The following is a 16,643-nucleotide window of genomic DNA, read 5'->3' as shown; positions in this document are numbered from 1 at the left end:
GATTGGTAATGCCCAAAAAGAAATAATGCACAGTTTCATTGGTTTGAGTCAGTACTGCTATCCTATAATCCCTGAAAAAATTACTAACATACATCCAATGCCAGATGTCATTTCCTGTGTTTCTGGGCAGTTAGCATTAATTGTTACACAGGTAAAAGGGGAGCAAATGATGGTGAGATACCTATGAAACTACACAAAGACACAACCCAGCTGCATACCTTGAATCAAACAGGGTCCCATCTAGGAACGTTCCATTGTAGTGGTACCGTACAAAGTCAGACACCTGGACTGTCCGAGGACACTTCTCAGGTTTGAAGTAAGTCTGAACCTGCACTTCGTCCTCCGAGTTCCACAGATCTATCAGGAGCACGTCGAAATGGAGCACAGCATTGGGGGGTATCACACCAGCTGCAAAAGCAAAACAATACACACAATTTTCTTTCCCTTTTTATACAAGGTACCAGTGAAAAGGAACCAATCCATGCATACCCTAAAAAAACTGCATCATGTACACCTTATTTCCTGTTGTGCTTACAGCTTCTTGGCCCCTTGCCATTGCTGCAGCTATTTATTGGGGGGAAATCCAGCAAGATGAACTCTTATTACAGCTGTCCATCAGCCAGACTCTCTTGAGTTAGCATTTGTTGCCTCTCTGAGGCTTCAGAACAAAGATACTTTTGGAACTGACAAGATCTTGTGCAGCACTGCAACGCCAAACCACAACTTTGGCTTAATTAAGTATTTAAGAGGGAGGTAGATATAAATAAATAGTTAACTTTCATAGCAAAAGTGAAGGACCTGAAGGTCTTCTGCAGCAAACTGCTCTTCCTTCAGCACGCAGAGGCAGTCTGGAGAGACTCCTTTAGGCTACAGGCTTAACAAACACCTCTGAAGAACAAGGGATAACCTCCCAGAAATTCACTACCTGCATTCCTACCCTTCTCTTCTGCTGCTCCGTTTCCTATCTGCTCTGTGGAATCCCTTACCCAAGCAGCTGGCCCGGTGCTGTACTTACGGACGCCTTCACTCCCGTAGGCAAGCTTAGGGGGAATTTTCACAAACCGGCGCTCGTTCACACACATGCCCACCAGAGCTTGGTCCATCCCAGCGATAAGCTGACCTTTGCCCACAAACACGTTGAATGTGGATCCCCTGTCATAGCTGAAGGGGGAAAAGCAGGCAAGAATGTTAGTGGTTCATTTACATCCCTTTGCACTCTTTGGTTGTTTTGGTTTTTTTTGAAAGAGAGAGATTTAACTGCACCGTGTCTCTCTCTTGCCCCGTCAGCATAACTTGATCAGTCCTAAAGGATCAGCGCCTAAAGGATCAGCTCCTAAAGGAAGTGGCAAATCCAGGGTGTTCCTGAGACTTCAACACAGTTCTCCTTCTGTTCACTGCTCATCACCTATCCAAAACACATTCTAGCAGAGTGCAATGGGTACTACCATGAAGGCCAGAACTACAAACAGCTAACTGACACACTGACATTAAAAGCAGCACTGGAAAATTAAGGAAGAAAAGGAAAAATTAAACACTGTTATGAGATATGAAAGGATAATTGCTCCCGCAGTAGATCTCGGCATATTGATTTCAGTCAGTAACATCACAAAAATATTGTGTAAGACCTAAAGCTTTACAATGTGAGACATCACACTTCCAATCTCTGCGGGAGAAAGGGAGAGGGAAAAGATGCCTTTTTAAGCAGTAGCTGTGGGATTTGCCAACAGGTTATTTATTTTCTCCTTCACTTCCAACATTTAAAGCACAAAGACGTTTTAAATGGCAGGTTTGCCAGACCAAGAATCAAGAAACAAATTATTCTCCTCTGTGATGATACATGAATATTCAAAAGATAAAAGAAATTATGCTTAAATGACTTCATTTTCCAGAGAGGATAGAGAACAGCAGCATTACCACAGCAGAACACTACCCTACATGGTTTGTTGAGCCACTTTAAATCTGCACAATGACCCCACTTTGATGTGCCTGAATTAATGCTATTGAACTTTTTAAAGTAATATATAAACACATGTCAAGAAGCTTCTCAAAAGCTTCATGCTTATTTTTAATCTTTTACAACTTCCATTTTCCCAAATCCCTTTTATAATTTCAAGGACTTTTTTGTTTACATTTATATATATATATATATAAAAGTCAGACCTGGGGGGAGGGAAAAAAAAAAAAAAGGCTTGTGCCTTTTGCATGCTAAAATTCTGGAAAGCAGCCAGTAGCTAGACATCCCTAGGGAAATGATGTCAAACTTTCCTTCCAAGACTGTACACATCACTTCCACAACATACTGAGCCTCCTAACAGTCCCACAGCCTTGAATCTCTCAAATATTTTACTGAGTGAACTCTCTGTTTGCTCCATCTTTTTTTTTTTCTTCTGACAAACATTTCTCTTAAAAGTAGACAACCCTCTATTACTGAGCATTTCACATTTCACATTCCCACTCCCAGGAAAGGATGGAAAATATTTAAATTAGGCCCTGACAAATTCTATTATACACACAAAACCATAATTTAAATGTTAAGACTAGTAATATAATAGATTCTAAGAAACCCTCCAAAATAGTATTTTGTAGCAATTGACAAAGCTTGGCAATACATCTGGGATGAACTTAGAACAGAAGAGCTTTCTTTTTAGTAAAATAAATGTACAATTAAGAGAACACTGATGCAAAGCAGAGAACAGAACAAAGCACTGATCAGACCATGCAGCTTTGCAGGACTGACTTTACGGATTCCTTAAAACTAAGCAAAATTTGCTTCTATTAGTGGAATTGACCAATTAATAGGAGATGACTAGGCAATTAAATTCAGACTTTTAAATGCAAATAATTTTATGGCCATTGGAATAAAAACTGCAAATGCTGATACAAAAAAAATTACAAACAGCTAATGACAATGATATGCTAATTTATGTAACACATGATTACTAAAACTTTGTCAACAGCCTGGTAACATGAGGAGCAGTATTGGTACCTGCTCCTTGGAAATACAGAAAATTAATTTTAAACCTCAAGAACATTTTTAAGAGCTGAAGAAGGAACAAAGCAAAACTACCCTTAGCTCAACATCTAGAGTATTTTCTAGACTGACTTCATAGTAGTGTTCGATTAAACTGATGTTGGTAAGCATGCTCATAAACTTAAAAAAAAAAAGCAAGCAAACAAACAAAAAAACAGGTAAGAAAATGGGCTTATTTTAATTGACTAAATCTCTTTAACTTATAGGCAGGGAACATCAAAGACTTTAGAACAAATACTCCAAAATATTTCTTCTATTAACCTACAGAAGACAAAATCCTCCTATTTTTCCATGTCTTAACATGATTAAACTCTGTCATCAGTCTTAAGAAAGATCATAGTGAATAACAAAAGTGTACATCAACATGAGCTGCCATCTAGAAAAAAAGCCCAAGCTGAACAAACCTGATATTTTGCATCCTTTTGAAATTAAGGCAGCCACAAAAATATTCAAGTTGGACTAGACTATCACCATTACTTCTTATTTACTAATATTTAGAGGATCCAAGGGGATAAATGCTGTACAGTTCTGCACTATCTGTTCCTGCCCCAAGCAATTCAGAACAAAATGACAAGGAACTAAAATGAGAGCCAGCACCTGGGCAGCCCCTCCAGGTGCCCTGCCTCAATGCACAAGCAGCAATCAGAAACACACTGCTGAACACATGGCCAGTTTTCCCACTGTCACATATTTACAAAACAAGCCACGAGGATGCTGCCTTCGTATGTCTCCACATCCACAGCTAAGACTTATGTTCCAAGCCCATCAGCTGCCAATGGATTCACCGTCTGCTCTGTGCCTTTTCACTGACAGTGCACCAACACCAGCTGAAGTGCCAGCTATCACATCCCACATTTTCGTCGGAGAAGTGTTGATTCCATGGCACTACTGGCATACTAACTACAGACAGCTCCAGAGGGAGAACTGAGCTTTGAAGGACAGTTATTTCCCTAAGGCTGTAGATTTTCCTTGAAGCACAAGGGAGATTACCAGGATTACTGAAAATGCATTTTGCTTTATTTTTCTAAATAATACTTTGATCAGTGGCAATGAATGAAGTAAGAAAAAACAAATAAGCTGGCAGCAGTAGCAGCATCCTCCACAATCTCCTGATCCCACTATTTAGGCTTCCTGATCCCAAAATAACAGCAGGAAAGCAGCCAGGCACTTCACTGTACATAGGTCACATTTATTCAAGGATAAAGTATCCAAAAAATTCTATGTAAGTACAGCCTGATAATTCCTATATTTCTGGCAGGGATAGTAATTCAGAACCAATCATATTCGAGTAGGTTTGAGCCTGGAAAAGACATAGGAAATGTACAGAATGAAACGGGCAGGAAATCACTACTGTGAGAGACTGTGACACCATATACACTCCTGTTTACCGGGCTAAGACTAGCTGAATAACCTTGAGGTCTTCACTCTTGGAGCAGAAAAGCTCCATTCAGCGCCCTGGAGAAGCAGCTGAAAGAACGTGGTAGGAATCCAAGAGGGCAAGCAAACTACTGCAGACTGGACCCAGCCACTACAGACGTCTTGCCCCATGTCCCCAGCAGTCACACCCCAGCTCTCTGCCCTTCGTATCTCAAAGGCATCTTCTCATGGTGATCTGTACGTCCCGCATGTATACACTGCCCATCCTACCGCTGACCTGCTTCCAACTGCTCATCCCAAAAGCACCCACGGGCCATTGCTGGGATAATAGGGGAACCTGAACGGAACCTCCACCCAGCGCCACAATCTCTGCAATCCACAAAAAAACCGCCCTCGTGGGGGACAGCACCTCTGGCTCCCCTCCTCTCCCTCTCACAGCGCCCAACCAAAGGCAGGCTTGTGCCAGACCTGGAGTCGAAGCGGGTGCCGTCGGGGAAGGCGCCCAGGTAGTGGTAGCGCACGAAGTCTCCGGGGCGCACGGCCCGCGGGCAGCTCTCGGGCACGAAGCGCCGCTCGACGCCGAGCTCGGTGCCGTCCGGAGGGATTTCGGCGGCGGGCACCGGCGGCGCCTGGCAGGCCGCCCAGCTCTCCAGCAGCGCCGGCAGCAGCAGCAGCAGCGACCCGCAGCCCGGGCCCCGCCGCCGCACGGCCGCCGGCCCCGCCATGGAGCGCAGAGAGCGGGGCAGCCGCAGGGCGCGCTCGGCGGGGAGGGGAGGAAGGAAGGATGGAGGGAAGGGAGGGAATGGAGGGAAGGAAGAGAGGGAAGGGAGAAAAGCCGCCCGCCCCGGCCCGCCCGCTCCTCCTCCTCCTCCCACCGCCGCAAACTTGCAAACGTGGACGAAGCGCTCCCACCCGGGACGGGGGAGGAGCAGCCCCGGCGCCGGCTCCCCCCGCCCGCCGCGGGGCTGCGCAGTCCGGAGCGCAGCGGTGGCACCGCCGCCCCAGCCCCGCCGCCGCCCGCTCCCTCCCCGCGCCGGAGGTGCGACGTGGCGCTGCCCCCGACCCTCCCGGCGCTCCTCCGCTCCCGAAGGTAGCACGGGGCACGGGCGGTCCCCGAGAGTCGTAAACACGCAGACAGAACCCCGCCATTTCCCGGAGATTTCTCGCAGCTCTTGGGAGCGGAGCTGCTGGACCTGGGAAACACGGCAACTGACCCCCTGCAAAAGGGGTTTTGTCACTCTACTTGCATACACGCTACGTGCGCGACTTCGAGTATTTGCAAACTTAAAGTCCGATCGCAAATGTTTCATTTTAGATCAAGCTCTCAAAGACACGAGGCTGTGTTGGCAAATGCTTATTGATGCACACCAGTGCTGTCACAGGGATTTGCAACCTGGCAGGGGACCTTTCCAAATGACACAGAGAAAACACAGAGTCGCAGAACGATTTGGGTTGGAAGGGACTTCAAAGATCATCTAGTTGCAGCTCCCTGACATGGGCAGGGATATATTTCACTAGACCAGGCTGCTTTGAGCCCCAGCAAACCTGGTCTTGAACACTTTCAGGACTGAGACATCCACAACTTCTCTGGGCAACCAGTACCAGTGCCTCATCACCTTCACAGTAAAGAATTTCTTCCTAGTATCTAATCTACTCTCTTTCAGTTTGAATCCATTCCCCCTTGTAAATAGTTCTTCTCCATCTTTTTTGTAGGTTCCCTTCAGATGCTGGAAGCCTGCAATTAGGTCACCCTGAAGCCTTCTCTTTTCCAGGCTGAACAATCCCAATTCCTTCAGCCTTTTCTCATAGAAGAGGTGCTCCATCCCTCTAATTGTCTTGCTGGCTTCCTCTGGACTCGCTGCAACAGGTCCATGTCCTTCCTGTGCTGGGACCCCAGAGCTGGATGCAGCACTGCAGTGGGGTCTCAGCAGAGCAGAGCAGAGCAGAGGGACAGAATCCCTTCCCTTGCCCTGCTGACCATGCTGCTTTGGATGCAGCCACGTTTGGCTTTCTGGGCTGCAGATGCACATTGCTGGGTCGTGTCCAGCCTCTCATCCATGAGCACCCCCAAGTCCTTCTCCCCAGGGCTGTTCTCCATCAGTTCATCCCCCAGCCTGTGCTGATACCAGGGGTTGCCCCAACCCAGGAGCAGCACCTTGCACTTGGTCTCATTAAACCTCACGAGAGTTTCATGGGCCCGCTTCTCCAGCCTGTCCAGGTTCCTCTGGATGGCATCCTGTCCTTTGAGTGTGTCAACCACACCACTCAGCTTGGTGTCATCTGCAAATTTGTTGAGGGTGCACTTGATCACTCCACTGATGTCCTTAATGAAAATATTAAATAGCACTTGGTCCCAGTGCAGACCTCAGGGGGACACCACTTGTCACTGATGTCCATTGACCAGATGGGACCCATGCAACTACTTACTAATCTATCAAACAGTCCAAGCATCGAATCCATCTCTCTCCGCTTTAGAGAGAATGATATTGTGAGGAGCCATGTAAAAGGCTTTACAGCAGTCCAGATAAACAACCCATAGCCCTCACCTTGTCCACTGCTGTAGTCACTCCATCACAGGAGGCCGCTGGGTTGGTGAGGCAAGACCTGTCCCTGGTGAAGCAGTGTTGGCTGTTCTGAATCATTTCCCTGTCTTCCACAAGCCCACTGCAGCTTCTAGCAGGATCTGTTCCGTGTTCTTCCCAGGCACAGAGGTGAGGCTGACAGGTCAGTACTTCTCAGGGTCCTGCTTTCCACCCTTTTTAAAGAGGTCACTTGGGACTTCGTGGGCTGCCATGACTTTTCAAATATCATGGAGAGGGGCTTGGCAACTACATCAGGCAATTCCCTCAGTATTCTGGGATGCATCTCATCAGGCCCCACAGACTGATGTACATTCAGGTTTTTCATGTGGTGATGAGCTGGCCCTGACAAGCACCCAGTAAGACACAGCATCCAAAAGGAATCACCATCCCAGTGTGCCAGCAATCCCCTTCCCCTCTCTTTTTGATCTTGAACACACTGATGAGGAAGAACTTAGGTTTTTTCTCTGTTATTGTAACGGGTTTCAGTGAACAACGATGGGAAAGCTAAGCATCTGCACAGGAAGCACCAACTTCAAGTAAGATTGAGTAAAATGACACAATATTTTTGAAAAGCAGAGAAATTTATGATAGAAAGATTGGGACAACCAGTTGGAAACGCAAGCATCCTAGGAATATCATGTAAAAAACACCAGTGACAAGATTTTTTTACTGACAAATTATTAGACAAGCACAGTGTACTCTTGGGTGGTTGCAAACCCATGAAAACCAGGGAAGAGGGTGTGCCTGAGCATTGTAGCTGGGGAGCCAACAGCTCACAGGCCCAGTTCCCCACTTTTTGTGCATCTACCACCCAGCTGTTCCAACCCAGCAACAGAAGAGATTCAGTCAAATCAAAGGTTTTTTAAGTGCATTCAAAAATTCTCTTGTATAATATTGATGTATTGCTAGGAAAAGAGTGCTGCTCGATGACCTAACTAGTCAAAAAAGTTAGCAAATTGGGCAGTAATTTAAAGATAACAAGATTTGCGGTTACAAATCACATCCTCCTTCCAAAAACAGTCATACTGCACATTCCAAATCGGTCTTTTAAACAAGCAATGTACATTGTCTGGCAGTTTGCTAGACTTAAATAGCTTATTTTTGATGTTGGTTTATGCGGACACAATTTATTTTTCAAGGATAACTCATAGCTCACCACTGGAGTATGTTGATACAACCAACATAAAGATAAAGCTTACCCTGAATTTGGTACTTCTTATTGCCAGGCAGTGACACAATCTTTATTTTTGCATGTTTATTTAAGAAGTTCTATGTTTTCAAAATAATTCCTTGGACTCTTCATATTTATGCATATTTGCATAAATATTATTCAATCCAATATTCTTCACCTGTATCAATAACAGTTCTCCACTTCTGATGTAATTACCATTGCCTCAACACTGCTCTGTTTCCAGTTTTATTAACTCCTAAAAGAGCCAAATGTCCCTTCTGTGCTACCAAACCTGTGCGTTTGATGCCTCAGTTGCACTTGCCCCATGGCTCATGTACCTCTCCATAAGCTCATACAGAGCTCAAGACAGCTGTCAGCCAGGAAGGTGCATTCCCTTTTGTCCCCCAAGGTTTGTTCACAGAGGTAGCAAATGTGCAAATGTGGTATTTTCCTTCAAAATGTCAGTTTAAACATTCTGCTGTCTTTTCAAAGCACATACGCAGCCAAGCACACACAAATTCTTATTTATATACCAGTTTGTTTGAACACTAACCCAGCTTCCCAGGAAGCACTTTGGGGATGCTGATCTTTATCAGACCTGTTCTTCAGTCAGCCTGACACACAACAGTGGCTAACACAGTGTGAGAAGGGTGAGAGAAAAGCACAGACATGCCTGAACCTCCTGGAAAAGCTGCTTCTGGAAGGAGGATCACCCTTTCCAAACTTTAAAACACAGTACAGCTGAGGTCCAGTCTCCTTCTGAAAAGTTAGCTTTCAGGAATGTCACAGGTCAGACATTAAATGAGGATTAAAGAGCTGGGATTCATGCCTTTGCATCTCCCTTTGGAGTACACAGTGTGCCTTGTGTAGTGTCCAAGGGGCTGCAGCTCTCGTAGCTTTGAGCTATGTTTTATCAATCTAAGAGATTTAATGCTGTTCCCAAATCTTTTGGAAGGGCAAGGAAGTAAAATGTCAGCTCTCATTGTTACCCCTTGTATCACACCAGCATTATCGTTAGGTGCATCACACAGAGAAGAAATCCAAAAGTTCAGACTCCAAGAAGGTAGATAAGAAAATTCCTTCATACAGTACTTGATACAAATTATGTCTCAGAAGGACTGAAGAAAGCTGAGGAGCGTGCTGATGAGTCACTTCAATTAAAGATTAATTTATGGTAACTTGGGAAAAGAAAGCCTCAGCTTAAGTCAGAGGTAGGGAAGATACCACTGGTTTGTAACTTGAGATGCTGCCCCAGTCCTCGGAATGTGCTTGAAGCCAAGCACCAGGCAGTCATGAGATGGTGGGCCTAATGTAAATGAAAATGTTTGCAACACATTTGGTCACATAAACACAGGAGGAGTTCTGACTAGTGAAACATTCTGCTGAGTAGCTGTTGGCCTTACTCACTACTTAACCACTGACTGTTGTCAATTACCCCTCTCACAGCTAAGATTACAGGCCTGAAGATTCAGTCCCTGGATGCCCTCAAGTATGTATGCATTGTGCTTTGATCCAGAGGTTTTCTAAAAAGATAACATACTGAGACAGAGAGCATTTGCAACATATTCTAAATGCTCTATCAATTATAGATCAAGGAAAACAGAGGTAATCCTTTTTTTTCCTAGAAAGAGTATGTCAAATGCTGCAGCCTGTAGATACCTTGAAATTATGGCAGGCAAATTTGGAGATAATTAAAATACTAGAAGTTAAAAAAATGAGCAGAATGGAAATCATAGATTGAACTGATACAAAATTCAGTTTTAACAAACATCTATCTGCTTTTAACAGGTAGATAATATTAATAAAGAATAAAATATACTGCTGGTCTTGGCTGTATAATCTACTGGGGATTGTGGCAAGGGATTCTGAATTATTTTTATCTTCTGCAGTTTTCCACAGCTGTTCACCTCAGTATGTACTCTCTTTCAAAATCCTAAGGACCTTCTTAGAGAATAGTTTTGGATTACAACTAATGTGAAAAAAACATTGTGCTCTCACTGCTGAACTGTATTTCAAGAAAGGGGAAAAAAAAAAAGCTAATTGTAATTTAAAAGGTTCTGCTTCTAAAGATCTAAGGTTGTAGAACTCTTCAGATATTTTGAAACAACAATGGAAACACTGGTTTTAACTATGAAATATGGCTAAACTATAACTACAAAACAGTCTCAGTAAGTACTGGTTTTAGTAAACAGGATTTGGAAGAAATACTATTTCTATTTTATAGAGCTACATGATTTTTCCAGAGCATCTGGAACCTGAAATGCCTCTTTGCACACAAAATATTGTAATATAAATGCAGTCACACATTATTTAATTTCATGTAATTTATAGTCAACTGTGTGAGTCACAAGGGACTGACATGACCCTAAATGCCTTTGGTGACCAACGGATCCAGGTGACTTGGGCTTCTTTCTTCCTTGGTGATTCATAAGAAATACTGTGACATGGAGCTCTTCACTCTTCACAGACAGTCATGCTGGACAATTCAGCCATCTCCACAGGCTGTTTAACACCCAGCTTTTATCCTGATTTATTACTGGAAGTGGTTTAGCAGTGAACATAAAGAACAGAGCATCACAGAAATGGATATACTTTAAATTTCTGATACCGAGATACATTTCACTTGCTCCAATCCATCTTCAGTTTATCTCTACTCCACCTACTATGGATGTTCTAAGGAAAGTGAAACAAACAGAGGGTAACACTGCGAACAAACGCTCTCTTCCAGATCCTGCCCTGCCAGGAGGGTCTCACTTGCCATAGGTACTCAGCAATTCCTTTGCTGGATGTCACAGCATAATGAGATACACCAACAGAGCTGTCCTAATTAGTGCTTATGAATCGCCCGTCATTCCAAATGTGCCACGCTAAATTAGTATCCGAGTGATTTAGCAAGTCTGGCTCCCTTTGGCAGAAACCAGCTGGACAGCACTTACAAAAGGCTGCTGCCACCAGAGATGAGGCAGTGGCTCCCAACAGCCAAACATGAGGATAAATTACAGTTGACTGTTGTCTTGCACCAACACTGCTATTGTTTGTAAGGCAAACGGCTGTCAAAAGCATAGGCCCGGATCGCACACTTCCGAGGCATCAGTCACGCCTTCTTTTGTGTTTGCACTGCAACTGCTGTAGTTTGCACTCTACTAGAAACAAACAAATAATTGTAGCAAGCCAACTCCGGGCAAAACTATTTTCTAATTGCCCTAGAGCGCTGGTGTTGGCCTCAGTGCAGATGTGCCAGTGTAAAACTGCAGAAAAACTGCCCTATGCATCTGGGTTTTCCTACCATTTCTCACAACTATATGTATTTAAACGTTACAGATTTCCATTCAATGTTCATGCATTTATCAGGCAAGATAAATATATGTGTATTTTCAACAAAATGCCTTCACCCTCATCTCACAAAAAAGAAAGGGGGTTTTCAGAACTAAACACCCTTCAAAGTAGAGAGCACAGAGGTTAAAACTTACCATTTCAAAGTAAGTATGAAAATCAGTTACCAGATTTTCAGAAAACTTAATCTATGGAGGGGCTAAAATTTAAAAAATCTGGTTATAAGGGACATACCAAATGCAATATAAGTAGCTGAAGACAAAATGAGAAATGTGTTGGATAACAAATTATTAAAACTCATCTAAACTAAAGCATATTCTAAATATATTGCAGGTACCCACAAAGTCAGAGAATGGTTTTTAAACAATGGACTGCTTATTCTAAACTGCAGAAAGACTTGGATATTCCTAATGGATACAACACATTCATATTCCTAAAGGATACGTGTAGTTAAACAACAGGTTTTTGGTCTCTGGATTGCTACAGTGTCATGCAGAAGTGGCACGGAAGCCTGCTGTCCACTGGCCTAAATTCCCAATGAATGGGGATCTGCATCTGCAACGGAAATGATCTAGGAGACTGCACAAAAAAAAAAAAAAAAAAAAAAAAAAAAAAAAAAAATTCTAAACTGCAGCCTTCTGCCATACAAAATGCAAAACAGTGAGTCTCACTGAACCTTCACATGCAGCATGAACAGCCTCAGAACTGTGTTGCTCAAAAGAGCAACTGTGCAGAAAGAGGTGGTTCCTGCAACAAGGGTCACACTGGTTTCCTTAAATGCATTAAAAGCAAACAAACAATTACTGATAGTTTGCCTATTATAAAGGGTCTTCACTCAGTCAAAAGGGAAGGCAGAAACTTTTTTGTACTCATTTGAAGACTAAAAGGCTTTTCAAGAAGCACAATAGACACTAAGGTCTGAAAAGCAAATGGTCACAATTGGATAACTAAGATATCATGCCTAAGTTTTCATGCCTGATCTGTACTCTGCTAGAACTGTTACGGCTCTATAATTAAAAAAAAAAACAAAAAACATAATGTTTTGTTCCAACATTCTTTTAAACAAAGCTGCCTTAATAAAGTTGGTTTGCAAATTAGGTGTGGACTATGACTCCTGCTCAGAAAGACAGAACTCTTTTATCCAAGCTCCAGCCTAACCCCCACCCCCACAGCCACCCATCCCCTGCCTATAGCATTTTCCATATAAAATGCCTTCTGAAAGCTGCATGTGTTGGAAGGAGAAGAGAAAATGGTTCATCGGCAAACAACTTGGCACAAAACAAACTATGCAAACTTTCCTGAACTGTAAAGGTATCTGTTCCACCAGGGGTACAGCCTGCTTGCATTTTGAAATGAGCACACCACAAAGATCACTTTGCATGTCTTGGGTAAAAGGATTATTTGCAGAAGTGATTGGAAAAGAGGCAAGTAAGGTCAGTCACTTCTCTGCATACCAGGGCTGTAGCTGCCAGAGACCAGTGCTTAAGCAAACTGGAAACAGAACACCTTGTTATTTTTCCCCTCCTTCATTAATATTCACACGTGAATCCCCTGGGAACTGCCTGAAGTTCATAGGTGTTACAAAATAGTGCTCACTGGTTCTTATTAGTGTGTGGGTAAAGCATTAAAGCAGGTGCTCACCAGGAGTCCAGTGCAAGAAGATTGCAGCAATCTTCTCTCCTAATTGGTAAGCATTTAGTGACTCTTGTGTGAATTTTTATTAACATTTTGCATCTCAAGAGAGAAAGAATCATGTATTCAGACATCAACTAACACTTCACTTTTACTAGAAATGTCAGCATTCTTTTGGAAGCAGATTCACACAGATTTATTGGATATTTACTGCAACTGTGAGCTTGGTTTTAACAGAAGAGTCCATATGAAGAGCAACTTCAGAGTGGTATTCCAATACCTTTTCCAGCCATCTGATCTGTGTAATAAAGTGTTTTAGGCCCAGGTTCACAAAATTGGGAGCTTTTACATTACACAACGATCCTTGGGTGTCTGCACAGAACTGGTAAGATCATTCTGAGTGCTGGGCACGTTCTGAACCCATTCCTGGTTTGCTGGGCTGTTGCAGCACAGGTCACAGGCTTTGTTGCCTGCCTTCTTGACTAATTGTTCCAGCCAAGTTTTATCTGTGTGTCCTTATGGTTCACACCAAACATCCCACGGAATCCAAGTGGACTAATGAAACACTTCATAATCATAAAGCCAAGAATTAAAGTCTTAGCAAATGAAAGAGATGTTATTATTAGTCTGGCTACAATCATGCTAAGATTTGTTGTTCTAATCAGCTAATAATTGAGGCTAATTCAATAATTATACAATTAGAACTACTATGCACGAAGTTAATATTACCTATGCCTTCCTCTGGTCTCATGCTCCCCTTTCCACTGGGTTCAAAAGTCAATAAAACCAGGCTTTAGGAAAAGCAAGGGATGGTTGTAGTAAGTTGTCAGCATCCTAAGTTCTTTGCCTTGATTACAGTGCTAATATTAATTATTTCTTCTTCCTCTTTGCCAGGAAAATGATGTTGAGCATTTTCCCCTCCTCACTCAAGGTCTGGTTGGGGTCATTTTTCATGTTCACTACCAGTCTGTCAACTTGTTCCTTCCTTGTTGGCTCACAGTTCAGTGTTACATCCCACTTTACTGCAGGTTATAGATTTTACCCATATTGCAGGTAAACCCCAAAATCTATTCACTCAACTTCTAAGGCTTCATTTCTTTAGTCTTCTGTGGTTGATAGTCTGTGGTTTGTGTCGTGGTCCTGAGGCCTCTGTTACCATCCTGTGCTTGAATTTTCTTATCTTGCACTTGCAATTTGGGAGGCCCAAAACACCCTGTGTTATTTTAATCTGCAGTCTTCAAGCTGTGGTTTCCAGATAGCTGAACTAATGCTTTATGAACACAGCCTCATCACTTGTAGCCAACATCTACATGTATTGGCAAGAACACTGGTACTTTATTAAAATTACTTTATAACTGGGCAGAACACCTCTCATTTCTTGGTTTATTCAAGCATGACCAAAAAGCATCATGCAAGGCTGGCAGAAGCAAGCCCTGTTAGAGGATGCTAAATTGATTTTTTTTTCTTTTGTTTTTCTTTTTTTTTCTTTTTTTTTTTTTTGCACACTCCACAAGTGACAAATAGAAGCCCAGGCCATGTACAAATCTGCTTAGATACAGAGTGGACTAGGAAATAATGTATTTTTCTCTATCTAAAATGATATATTTATCTATCCATTTCTATATCTATATAACTACAGATGACAGTAACTTTCAAGCAAAAGTAACTATGAGGGAGTGTTCCTGGATGTCATTCATAGCAAAACTAGCATAACGGAATAGAAACGTAGTAGAGATTTCTAGCCCACCATTGGAAAACATCATTTCTGTGTGTTTGGCATGAGTTTCAACTGTCCCATAGGAGAATTCTTTTCTCATTCCTGCCAGAGACACTACTAGGTCAACTTGCTTAACTAATCCTTGCTTCATTGCTGAACCAGTGCTACACTACTCTTTCAGTATTACCCTCGAGATGTGCAGGGAAAGAAGAAGGTCTAGAAATGAGAGTTTCCATTCCTTTCATTTCATTTAGCTAGAAAGCTGTTGGTGAGCAGACATATGGGAAGTATGTTAAGCTAAAGAGCTGTGAATTTTGGCTAGTTCTGAAAAAAACTACTGTTAAGTGCAAATGGAACCATGTGCATGGAACCAACAGATCAGCTACTTTAACAAGAGGAAGTCATCTTCCCATTTAATAGAGGTGGCAAGCAGAACCAAGAATCTTTGCCTTCAACTTTCTAGATTGTATTTTTAATCATTTTATTTCTGCAGTTTCTGTGATCCATTAGTAAACGCTGGAGCCTTTTTAGGTTCCACTGGAAAGTTGGCAGCTCAGAGGGGACATACCAAGGACAGATGCTGGCACTGAAGATGCCTATTTCACTTGATACACTGGGCATCGTTTAAACGGGAACTGTTTTATCAGTCACCATATTACAGAGACAAAATTCAGGAAAGGAATCTGCTTTTGCAAGGAAAAAGCTCTTGTAAACCAATCACTGATTTGAGAATATCGCCAAAGCTTAGAAGGAGGAATTTCCTGCAGCTGTGAAAAAACCAAAAACCAACTGCTACCAGGCAAAGAATCTAGCCTTGATTCTTAGTCAGTAGCAAAACTCCTGCCAACTTTGATGACAGTAAGACTGTAACCATAAGGGGTTAAGAAGCACTATATATATATAAATATATGTGTATATATTTATATTTAATACAAAAAAAATCCATTCTGGAATAATTATCATCCCCCTAAATATGGGGTTCAAATTACAGCGATCCTGACTCAAACTCTCATCTGTAAAAAAACAGATAAAAAAAGAATTATGGATTTCATTGCATTTGGCTGGTTTTTGTGAAACCAAAGTCCTGGCCACTAAGCTTGGGCGCAAGTGATCCCACAAAGGATGGTATGTTTTGTAAGACATTGGGAGACTGTCCAAGGGTTGTCAGCCAAAATCTCCCTTCCCTACTCTTATATAACATGCCATTAGTGTCTGACTGCTCCTACTGCTCACACAGTTCCCAAATGGGATCAGTCCTTACTCAGGTAAAGTCCCTTGAAGATAAATAAAACTTTGCCTCTCTAGTGATGTACTTGGGGCTCTCCATTAGCAGAAGAGACATGTTGCTCTCTACAAGTACCTGAAAGAAGGTTGTAGCAAGGTGGGGATTGGTCTCTTCTCCCAGGCAACCAGTGGTAGAATGAGAGGACACAGCCTCAGGCTGTGCCAGGGGAGTTTCCAGTTGCACATTAGGAAGAATTTCTTCACTGGAAGGGAGGCCAGGCATTGGATCGGGCTGCTCAGGCACTTGGTGGAGTCACCATCCCAGGAGGTGTACAAGAAATGATTGGACATGACACTCAGTCCTCTGGTCTGGCTGACAAGGCCATGATCAGTCTAAGGTTGGACTCAATAATCTTGGAGGTCTTTCCAACCTTAATGATTCCGTGATTCAATGTCAGCGTATACACAAAGGTACAATGCTGTATGAGCAGTGTACCTCACAAATATACACTCATCAAATATGACAATTCTTATCTTCCTGAAAAAAAATGCAAATGGCACAAAGCAAAATGTCTG

At 42.7% G+C, this 16,643-nt stretch overlaps 1 protein-coding gene across 4 annotated transcripts in view; it reads right to left on the bottom strand.

Annotated features, from left to right (window-relative positions):
* The window catches only part of FKBP9 (FKBP prolyl isomerase 9), a 43,989-nt gene extending 38,597 nt beyond the window's left edge, over positions 1-5,392 (bottom strand). The window contains exons 1-3 of one of the 4 annotated variants that reach the window (XM_041466714.1): positions 4,877-5,392; positions 1,016-1,161; positions 219-408 (exon numbers count right to left, since the gene is read on the bottom strand). In XM_041466714.1, coding sequence (XP_041322648.1) covers positions 219-408; positions 1,016-1,161; positions 4,877-5,133 — 593 coding nt within the window. In that variant the 5' untranslated portion in view covers positions 5,134-5,392. The remainder of the gene's footprint in view (positions 1-218; positions 409-1,015; positions 1,162-4,876) is intronic. The other 3 variants (XM_041466712.1, XM_041466713.1, XM_041466710.1) reach the window with 3 other exon arrangements.
* Between the last annotated feature and the right edge of the window lie 11,251 nt (positions 5,393-16,643).

The sequence above is a fragment of the Pyrgilauda ruficollis genome, unplaced genomic scaffold (genome assembly GCF_017590135.1).
Source record: "Pyrgilauda ruficollis isolate IOZ18807 unplaced genomic scaffold, ASM1759013v1 scaffold2, whole genome shotgun sequence".
Taxonomy (NCBI): Eukaryota; Metazoa; Chordata; class Aves; order Passeriformes; family Passeridae; genus Pyrgilauda; species Pyrgilauda ruficollis.
Note: the sequence above shows the minus strand (reverse complement) of the source record. Positions and strands in the feature narration are given on the sequence as shown.